The sequence below is a fragment of the Arachis ipaensis genome, chromosome B08 (assembly GCF_000816755.2).
Source record: "Arachis ipaensis cultivar K30076 chromosome B08, Araip1.1, whole genome shotgun sequence".
Classification (NCBI taxonomy): Eukaryota; Viridiplantae; Streptophyta; class Magnoliopsida; order Fabales; family Fabaceae; genus Arachis; species Arachis ipaensis.
In genome coordinates, this window is record NC_029792.2 from 41,880,375 (window position 1) to 41,891,582 (window position 11,208).

Genomic DNA, 11,208 nt, shown 5'->3' on the forward strand with positions numbered 1-11,208 from the left:
CACTATTTAATTAATTAATATTTTATATAATTATTTATTTTTTAAATAACTTGCCAAATGGCAAGTGTTGATTGGATAACAGGAGTCCCCATTCAGAGGGACTCCTCCTTCTCGAAATTAGTGTGAAAACTCACTTTCTTCTCACTCCAACGCATAAATTCTCCTTTCCCTCTAACACAACAATAACTGGGCTCCAATTTTTCTCCCGTTGGAGATGCTCTAACACTCCATCTATTTCTGTCACACCAGTCAACTGTTGTCCCCTCACCATCAATATATTCACTTTTATCCTTATCACTACAAAACCTACCCCTGTGATGAACCCTAACACTGAAATCATCCATCCTGCCATTATAAAAAAATTTCCAAAACAGAGAATAGGGTAACAAATTATTCAAAAATATAGACCACGTAAACATGATATTTTTCACAAAAACACAACAAAAACCCCTCAATTCCTCACTACAATAAAAACCTAACAGCAATGAAGAATGAAAAAAGCCTAAACCCTAACCGTTCAAACAATGCAGTTTCAAAATTAAATGGTAGCCTATTTCGTCAGAAACCTTAATCAGAATGGCGCTACCTCAACCTCTCCCAACGGCTACCTCGTCGGCAATTGGTGGCTGCGTAGGTGTCTCCCTCGTCTCGCAATCGGCATTCTGCTCCCTCTTTTTCTTTGTCTACTCCTTGCCGAGATTCTGCTCCTCACAATCGTTGATGAATGCACGGCGTTACGTTTACTCCCTCGTCGATGACTAAACCCTAACCCAGAATCCTTGCTTGGCGTCGACGACGTCACCACCTGCGTCGTCCTGCACGTCGTCGCAACGAACTGAAGAGAATGGCGCGACGGGTGACCACCCTCCAAGTCGGATCTTGTTCGTGTGACTCTGTGTTCTCTGGCTTTGTTTCTTCGTAGCAAAGGGAAAACAAATGGGAAGACATTTGAAAAGGATAAGAAAAGGGAAGTCGTCACTTAGGTTATTCACACAGGGATATTTTGGAGATTTCACTTTTTTTTGTCACATCTCATATTTCATTTTGCTACATCACTAACCTTTATTACTGATCTGAACGACGTTAATTTAAAAGATAGAGTTGATGCAAATCGAATTTTTGGGACAAAATTTAAATAAATTAAAATTTAAAAATAATTTTAAAATTTTTAATAAACACGGAGTGAGTGAGCCATTGCTGCCGTCCGTGGTTCTCCGAGGCTTCTCTCTTCGTCTTGTCCTCAACCCCCTGGTCGCACTTCGGTCTTTTATTCCTCGCTCGGCATCCATCCTCTGTCGTCTTCGTCCTGTGCGCCGTCGTCTTGTAGCCGTTTCGTTTATAACAAAAAAAAAAAAAAACAAAGCTTCGGTAGCGCTGAGAGCTCCTTGCCCCCTTCTCTCCTTCTTCACTCTCCAGAACTCAACTCAACTCAACGTCAAGGCCTCTCAGCCGCCGTTCGTTTGTCCGTCGATCCACTGCCGCCGTCTGTTCGTCAAACCCCAGAGCCCAGAGCCCCAGACTTCAAAGGTCAGTTCACTGCTCAATTCTTCTGCATTTTTTTATGCCCTGTTTAATGATTATTTGATTACTGATTATTTGAATGTTTTGTATTAAATATTTTGAATCATTATTTGATTTCTGATGAGCCCTGGTTCTGCTGTGTTCCTGTTTTGTATGTTGTGATTTCGCTGATTATTGAAGATCTTGTGATAATTGATTATTTGATTACTGCATTATCGTCTTTTGCACCTTTGTTGTCAATTCATATGTAGATGTTAATGGTTTGACATTCAACAGGATTTAAGATAGCTTTTCTTATTATTTTTGTTTTTTTTAATTTTTTTTTATTGTGAATTGATATTAAATTGGCCCTTCTGTGTCTTTCTCTTTATAGATGCTTACCTGGGTATCCCTTCAAATGTCCCAAGCTGCAGATTACTCCTGAGAATGGCTTATCAGAGAGTGACACTGATAAACTATTTTCACTCCTCCATGATCAGATATGATCCCAGTTTATACCTCAGTATATGTCTCTACCCGTACGCATCAATGTTGTTGAATTGTTGACCTTTGGTGCATTTATTGTGCTGTAGGTAGTGTTGTAGTAATATTTATGGCTAGGATGAAATATTGGTTAGCAATAGAATGCTTTGATATTTTTGATTCCTTGGTGTCAATGCTGAGAGCAATTAAGAGCAAGCATGTGTTATGATGCCCAAGTTGGTAGAAAGGGAGCCACAAGGTGGAAGAAGTATCAAGTATGTATTATTGAATTAAAAGATTTTTAAAAGCATGATTTGTACATTATCTAAAGAAAGTTGAGGTAGGATTCATATTGAGGTAGTTGAGACCTGAATGGCAAGAACAAGTTACTAAACCAAGCATATTTCTATGTGATCTTATTTTGAATTCTTCATGTGTTCTTTCTTTTAATTCTTTGAATGTAACAACTGATCTTTCTTGGTACCCAGGAGTTTACTAGACATGTTTCAGTTCAATTATTTCCTCACTTCATTTCATTTAATCATATATTCATGTTCTTTTTCTTTTCGAAAATTAGTTGCTCTTTTTATTTACATAGCTGTTATGACATAGTTTGTTTGTTGAAGCTTCAGTTTTTACTAAAATTGAAGCCTTTCTCTTAATTCATGTATTTTTATTTCTTGTTTATTCTGAATTTTGGTTACAATTTGATCTAGTTGGAGGCAGGGAAGCAACTTTTAACTCAGCGAGGCTATCTTCGCTTCCGACCGTAAATGAAGAAGAAGCATCCTAGAGAAGCTTTCTAACAGCATTCAGTTGTTTGTCATCAAATTAGAAACCTTGGACAATGATTCTTTAGAGTGTTTTTATTTATAATTATATTTTAGAGTGTTTATTTATAATTTATTTATTATTTTATTATAAACTGGTTTTTTCGGTTGGACCACGGTTGAACCGGTTGGACCAGTGAACCAGTGATAAAAACGGTTTGATGATCGGTTCGATTTTCAGAACCTTGCCATAAATATAGTAATTCTCTGACATTCCCATTAAACTAGGGTTTCACTTTCTCAGAAAAATAAAATTTTATTTTCCCTCATCCTTTTCAATCTTACAGGGTGTCATCTCTCTTTCACAATCAAATCTTGTTCCGGATCAAATCATCATCGTAATCTTTCTGTTTATACTTCTCCGATAATCTCATTTCTGCATTCTCCGGTCTTTACTTTTCGTGGCGGTGGCATCGGCGTCGGCCACCCAACGTGCAAAGGCTGTGCTGTTCTCTCGTGTGCTAGGCAGCTAACTGGCTCTATCGTCCAAGAGTGGTTGGTTCCAATTTTCATTATCACTTTAATATTTGTTGCTGTACTTATTCATTCTTTTGGTTATTCTTGTTTTGATTGCGCGTATACATGTATTTTGGTGTGTTAAGACTTGATGTATGTTTATTTGTTGAATTTCTATTGAATTTGCTGAATTAATTGCATGCCTTATGAGTAGAAAATTGCTTAGATTGATTAGATTTTATAACTTATATGTCCAATTTTCTGCATTTTTTTGCCTGTATTTTTTAGGGAAAAAGTCTATGGGGCCAGCAGTTTAATTAAAATCTGGCCAGCACTTAACCAGCAAAAGAAAAGTAAGCAATCTTTTATCATTAGATGTAATTTCACACCATTAAAAACACTAATGATGGCTAATTGATGGCTACAAATTACAAAACTTACTGGCCCCTTAACACTCCTCATTTTTTAGGTAATTCGCCATTTCTCGTGACATCATACGCTATATTCTATGGCAGAGTTTTGGCTCGCCACCATGAGCTGCCATCTACAATAACCTTCAAGTTGATTGATAGTTATTTGTTTTCATTGTTATTCATTCAATTATCCTCTCACCAATGTTTTCCTCTCTATTTTTTTGGGTCATATGACCAGCTGCACAGATGGATTTGGAGACTGAAAACAGATTAGCTGCTATGCTTATGAGGGAAGCAGCTGAATTGCGGCGACAGTCTGAACAGGAAGGTGTTCTGGCTTATCTTCATAAGTCTAATGCAAGGACTCGGCCAAATTCATGTTTCCTCACTGCTACTGTACGTGGGGTACAACAAGGTTGGTTCTTAGTCACAAATTTTAGATAGAACTTGGCTATTTTTGTTCTAGATTATCTTATGATTCAGGTCTGTTCTTTCAAGGAAGTTATATTACTATGCATGAAAGAATGTCTGTATATCTGATCCAGTGGGGCTTTTCCTGTTTGTAGTAGAAAGTTTATCTATTTATCTAAGTTTAACTTAATGTTACACAATTAAATAACTTTTATTGGACTACTTTTTTATAAAAGCTATCATCGGATTAGAAGCTTATATACTATAGATCATGTATATGAAATTTCATCTCAATTCAGAATCATTTGATATACCTTTTTATAGATAAAAATCAACGATAATATAAAAATTTAAAACACACATGCCTATGGATTGTTACAATAGTCTTATTGATGTATATTTACAAAACTTGGTACAAATGATCTTCACGATAGGTGATTGTGGTCAACAATTAGATTGAGAAAAAATAACTTTGTTAGATAGATATAAACAGTTTAAATTTGCTTAAATTAACACTGGTGTTATTTGATCTTTGCTCTCTCTCTTACACGCACACACACACACACACACACACACACACACAGATATATATATATATATATGCCTTTGTCAAAATCTTGATCATCCTACATTCCTCTAACCTCCGAATCATCTATGGCAGTTTTGAGATCAGCCATAATATAGTGACATCTGATATTGACGACTGTGTTCCTTATTATCTATGGATATTTCTTAGTTATAGAACATTATGGTATGCCAACCCCATCATGTGGGATAAGGCTTAATTTCTGTTGTATCAATACAGCTTTGTTGTTATTGCATTTAACCATGTTGAAACTTCATTTATTGAGGATCTAGATAATAAAATGGCCATCCTCCTCTTGTCTGTGTTGTGCTATAATTTATGTCAATTGTTTATTAATTTTTTTTCATATCAGCAAATCGAGCTGTGGAAGTGAATGAGATGTGGCGAGTGCGACAGAAAGAATTGGAACTTGATAAACAGGCTAAAGGCACCACGAAAGATAAAAGCAGTGGTTACAAAAGCCACACGGATCGTGACTCATCAGGAATCTCTAGACGATATGCTGCTTTTGATAATAGCTTGAATGCCTCTTCTTCATGTTCAAGTAAAAGAGAATGGGATGAGTGTGGATCAAAAGATAAAGGAAGTTCTGACAAATACTACAAGGATATTAGTAATAGTAACCTATCAAGAAGCATGAGTAGACATGGCAATTTTCAAGAACCAGAGTATAATCCAGAACCAGAAGGTATAAGGGATGAAGAGATGGAAGAGTTTCTTCATACAAGGTATTGCTACTTTCTCTTGTATTCTGATGTGTCATTTACACTTAGTCTTCATTTTTGTTTAAGAGACATTAGTTTGGTGCAGGAAAAAGCGAGGCAGAGGTGGCATCGGTCCCAGAATGGATGAGACTGGGCCTTACCTTCCGCCCCATCCAGATGGGGAAGCTAGTCCTACACCGGATGCAAGGGAGCGCCGTCTTATTTATGGTCCTGAGAGGCTGTCATCAGGGAAGTCGAATGAATCTTCAGAAGAGGAGCTTCACGATAAAAGGCTGAAAAAGCAAAGAAAGTCTCACTCTGGCAACTCAGACAAGGAGCACTCTAACTCTAAGAAGCACAGGTCCAAAGAAAAATCAAAGCACAAGAAAAAGGAGAAAAGAAGAAAACACCGTCACTAAGAACTTTTGTGGAATTTGATATTCACTGTAGGTAACTTTAGAAAATTTGGAAAACTAACATTTTTACTTTGTACATATATTGCGTAAGATCAGAGATGTGGGTAAATTTATCATATACAAGTTGAATAGTAGTAAGCTAGTAGGTAAATGCAATTTGGCAAGCATGGGTGAGATTTATGCCTACAAAAAGTTACAGCAACTTTTAGTTGGCGAACTATTGACAAATGAAATTCATGTAGAGATTTGTGGAAATTTCATCAAGCAGATTTAACATCATAATATCCATCCAAACTTCATTCTTTTCGTTGAAACTGGCAAGCTACTTTGCGTAGATCTCATATTGAACTAAAAATATTTAACTCATTCTAGAAAATTTCTTAGTTAAATTTAAGAAATCGTTATTTCCAAAAGCAAAACTAAAACAACATTAAAATGAAATATATTGTTTTTCTGGAAGTAAGAAAATCCGATGGATTTTATTTGATTATGGTCAGAATTTTGTGAATTCTACGCATGTGTCATTTCTTTATTTTTTTCTTTTTCTTGTTTTATGTATTTATATCAGTTTTTATTTTTTAATGACAATTTTATAAAAAGTTATTTTTACAGAAAAATAGTGATAATATATTTTTGTGTATAACTAATTTTTTATATATACATGTGCTAGATTGTTTGGTAAAGTTTTATTTTTCAAAAGTAATTTATTAAAGTTGACTTTGGATATATATAAGTGTCCATACCTTGGTCTATAACTTAGTCGTCTACAACTTAGTCAGATTCGAAATGAGTAAAGCCCAATCAACACTCTACATATATCAGATCTTCATTATTACTACACCCGACATTATAAGAGGTCGGACATGGCGACATGAGTCTACTCTTATCTAAACAAGTAACTAGCTTCTAAGATATCTCCTATTAATCTAGAAGGGAGATCTCAACAACCTCTTTAACAAAAGGGAACGGTTATCCACCATCGAAGGTGGAACTACTCTAAAAAGTGGTTATTGACTCTACATCTACACTTACAAATATCCTAACACCCTCAGGTATTCTTTGAACCCAATCTACTAAAATCATGCCTAAAACCCATGCTAACTTAAGCATCGGAGACCCTTGCAGCTACCACCCCACCTTCTCATGAAGAACTCGGACAGCAGCACCTCATTGCCAGAAGATGCCGAACACTGACCTTACAAAAGTCTGGGGTCCAAACTCATCCGTTTCAGGTAATTCTAGAAACATTTGCGCCGTGCTGGTGACTTGGAAATCAAGACCGTACAATGGCGGACGACATCCCAAAAGATGGACATATCGCTTTCGACTCAGAAGCCCGAGAAGAAGAGCAATACAATGATGAACGGGCGTTAGTCATACCTCCCCAAGCTAACGAAGGGAGAGGTGCGACCAGAGATGCGCACACTTCAAACCGAGAAGGACACAGGATAAGCTCAGAAGTACATAGACCTAAAGCATTCGGGCCAAGAGATCCTACAGAGATCATGGGACTTGTCCACGGATATCAAGGTCAACAAGAACAACTTGAACAGGAGCTAGAGCGACAGCAAGAGTCTGAAAGATTACTGAAGAGGGAAGTCTGACGACGAAGGGAATTAGAAGAAAAGCTCTTGATGTTGGAATCCGACTTTAAGGGAAGAAAAACCCGAGCAGACCGAGAAAAAACACCTCTGACAGGCGAAGATCTATTCATAGAAGAAATCATGCCGGTTAAAATTCCTAGAAATTTTAAAAGGCCGGACATGGGTTTTTTTTATGGAACCACCGATCCAAGACATCACCTAAGTAATTTCAAAAGCCGCACATACATGGCAGACACATCAGATGCAACCCGTTGTATAGCCTTCCCAACTATGTTAACTAAGGCGGCCATGAAGTGGTTTGATAGTTTACCACCTAGAGTGGTCACATGCTTCGACGATCTGGGAAAAAGTTTCCTTACCCGATTTTCCATTCAAAAGGATAAAGTCAAGCATGCACCAAGTTTCTTGGGAGTAAAGCAAAAAGTCGGGGAGTTCCAACGAGTTTATATGGAGATTCAACAAAGTATGCTTGGAGATTCATGGCCTACCTACCGAAATAGTCATCATGAGACTAGTCAATGACCTCAGGGAAGGACCTTTATCTCAATCCATATCCAAGAGACACCCGACCTCTTTGTATGAGGTACAAGAGCGAGCTGAGAAGTACATCAATATGGAAGAAACAACTCATTTAAGGGAACTTGCTCTGAAACAACACAACCAATATTTGTCTTGGGATAAAGAGAAGGAATCCAAAAAAAAAAGAAGAATACAACTCAGACAAAATTCGAAAGTATCAAAACTACATCACATTACGAGTATCGCTTGTTGATGTCTATAGAGAGATCTGCCATACAGAAAGATCCCTCCTTCCAGGCCGATCAAAAATAAGAAACGAAGAAGTCGATCAGAATACTGCGAGTACCGTAAAATCCACGACTATTTCACCAATGATTGCTATGATTTAAAAAATGTAATAGAGAGATTTGCCACATAGAAAAGATCCCACCTCCCAGGCCGATTAAAAATAAGAAAGGAGAAAGTCGGTCAGAATACTACGAATACCATAAAATCTACGCCCATTCCACCAATGCTTGCTAAGATTTAAAATAATGTAATCGAAAAATTGGCAAGGGGAGGCCGGTTAAATAGGTATTTAGTGGAAAGACCAGATGATCAGAGCAAAAGAAAAAGAGATGAAAAAGACAGGGGTCGTCAAGACTGACCTCCATGAACTTCGAAATTGACTTCCTTGTGTCTGGGCATGCTGCCCAGCCTGAATCTGAGAACCCAGTTAGATTGTAATCTACCTCTGAAGTGAAGAACAACCCTGCTGCTGGCTCCCTTTAGGTACCTGAGCACATGATGTGCTGCCTGCATATGTTGGGTGGTCGGACAGTCCAAAAATTGATTGAGCTTTTCCACTGTATGACTGATATCTGGTCTAGTGTTGGATAAATACAACAGCCTCCCAACTAACCTTCTGTAGCCCGAGTGATCCTTCAATGGCTCCCCTTTTTCTCTGGACAACTTCATTGTATAGTCTAAAGGTGTAGTCGCAAGCTTGCATCTTCGAACCTTGTCTCCTTTAAAAGATCTATGACATACTTCCTTTGATAGAGGGCAATCCCTTTCTTTGACCTTGCATCCTCCATTCCTAAAAAGAATTTGAAGTCTCCTATATCTTTGATCTTGAACTTCTTATCCAAGATCCTTTTAATACGGTTGATTTCCTTCTCATCATTGCCCGCTATTACTAAATCGTCCACATATGCCTGCAATGCTGTAAAGCCAAATTCTATCCCCTTTGTAAACAAACAGTGGTCAAATGCCGATTTTGGTGTAGCTAACTCCTTCCCATACCGAGTGCAAAAAGTGGTTCCATTGCCTACTTGCTTGTTTAAGCCCATATAATGACCTTTCTAGCTTGCAAACTTGTCCTTTTCAGTGTCTAAGCCTTATGGTGGCTTTATGTATACCTCCTCATTGAGTATATCATGCAAGAAAGCAGTATTCACATCAACTTGCGTAAGCATCCAACCCTTCATGGCAGCTACAGCTAGTACAATCCTCAATGTTTTCAACTTCACCACTAGGCTAAAAGTGTCTAGATAGTCAATGTAAGAACTGCGAATTAAATTAACCGATTAATTAACGTAGAATAATAATAATTTAAATTGCCCACATTAGGTTCAAAATTTTAGAATATTAATTAGAAAATTTAATTATGATTTTTGGACTTAGTAGATTTTTCTGAGTTAGAAAATGTACTTTTTGCAAAAAACCGCGTAAGACCGCGAACCGGCAGATAAACCAGTGGAACCGATTTAAGTCTGCCCGATACTGTGTAAGAGCAGTAAAAATAGTAGAAAAACTTAGGAAAATAATTAAAGTTGAAAATCGGGCACTAATTTTAAAGGTTTGGCCCGAAATTGGGCCAAACGGGCCAAAAACGCTAACGGGTTGGACCAGACCCAAGTTGGGCCCAAACCCAACATATAAATACATTTAAAATGAGCCATTTCAGCTCATAACCCACCCACACACTAAACCTAGCAGCTGCAAAAGAAGAGAGGAAAAGAGAGTGTTACTATTCACATACAACTTCCGGTGACCATAACTCGAGCTACGGTGCTCCGATTTACGTGCCGTCAGCGGCTACGTGATAAATCCCAATTTTGTGGTTTATTTTGTGCTTATTTCGGGGGATTTTATCACCTTTTCTCACATTTATTCAATAAAATAGCATGGTTTTGTAATTCTCCCTTGATTTGTGCTTAAATGTGAAAACATGCTTTTTAGGCCTTAAAATAGCTAAATTTAACTCACTTTAATTCCATTCAATGCCTTGATATGTTTGTTAAGTGATTTCAGTTTCATAAGGCAAGTATTGGATGGAAGAAGTGAAGAGAAAAGCATGCAAAGTGGGAGAACTCATGAAGAAATGAAGGAACCGGAAAGCTGTCAAGTCCGACCTCTTCGCACTCAAACGACCATAACTTGAGCTACAAAGGTCCAAATGAGGCGGTTTTAGTTGCATTGGAAAGCTAACATCCGGGGCTTCGAAATGATATAAATTTTGCCATATGTTGCTTCGCGTTCAGGGGCGCACACGCGCACTTTGCGCGCACGCGCCGATGCTGTCCGTGGCCCACTTTAATGAAATCGCCCCCAGCGATTTTGCAGCTCCTTTTGGGCCCAATCTAACCCATTTCTGATGCTATTGAATCCAAGGATTGAAGGGGGAATGAACCAAGTACTTTAATTACTTGCTTAATTTACTTTTCTTGTCATTTATTTTCTTGCCCTCTTATCAACCAAAAACCCCCCTATACCCCTCATAGCCAATAATCATACAATTCATTGCAACTCTTCGTGAGACGACCCGGAGTCTAAATACTTCGGTTATTTTTCATTGGGGATTGTTATTTGTGACAATCAAATTTTTTATTGAGAGGATTGTTTGTTGGTGTAGAACTATACTTGCAACGAGATTTCAATTGTGAAATTCTATACCGACACGACAATTCTCTTCTATCAAAATGGCGCCGTTGCCGGGGAGTTGCAATGGTGTTACATTATTGGCTATTGTGAATATGTTTGCTTTTTGCTTATTTGTTAGTTTTTGTTAGTCTTAGAATTTTGTTGCTTATTTTTGTTAGTTTTTGTTTTTGTTTGTTACTATGAATTTTCATCACTTTGGCTATGAGTTTGGTTCAAATTATGTTGTAGGAAATGGGAACTACAATGAGAATGTGCTTCAAGGATGAAACAATCAAAGATGGGAGGAGCCTCAAGGGATTGATCAACCTTCTTGGCAACAACAACCTCCGGATTCTTATGGGTATAACTCTCATCCTAATGC

At 37.7% G+C, this 11,208-nt stretch overlaps 1 protein-coding gene across 3 annotated transcripts; it reads left to right on the forward strand.

The window, feature by feature from the left end:
* On the forward strand, positions 1,300-6,078 carry LOC107613440 (protein FAM133). 3 transcript variants are annotated; one of them, XM_016315435.2, is made up of 7 exons: positions 1,300-1,527; positions 1,895-2,023; positions 3,101-3,308; positions 3,558-3,622; positions 3,921-4,097; positions 5,032-5,407; positions 5,490-6,078. In XM_016315435.2, the coding sequence occupies exons 2-7, from the start codon at positions 1,948-1,950 to the stop codon at positions 5,800-5,802; spliced, it is 1,215 nt and encodes a 404-aa protein (XP_016170921.1). In that variant the 5' UTR covers positions 1,300-1,527; positions 1,895-1,947; the 3' UTR covers positions 5,803-6,078. The 3 variants fall into 3 exon arrangements, with proteins under 3 accessions (XP_016170921.1, XP_016170922.1, XP_020965001.1); XM_016315436.2 differs by having other exon boundaries at positions 1,301-1,527; positions 1,895-2,039; XM_021109342.1 differs by lacking the exon at positions 1,895-2,023 and having other exon boundaries at positions 1,304-1,527.

Excerpts from the sequence above, each read along its gene's own strand:
- LOC107613440 (XM_016315435.2), top strand. The coding sequence starts at position 1,948 with ATGGCTTATCAGAGAGTGACACTGATAAACTATTTTCACTCCTCCATG. Across the intron at positions 3,623-3,920 it reads ACTTAACCAGCAAAAGAAAA|CTGCACAGATGGATTTGGAG; the intron begins GTAAGCAATCTT and ends TCATATGACCAG. Across the intron at positions 4,098-5,031 it reads TGTACGTGGGGTACAACAAG|CAAATCGAGCTGTGGAAGTG; the intron begins GTTGGTTCTTAG and ends TTTTCATATCAG.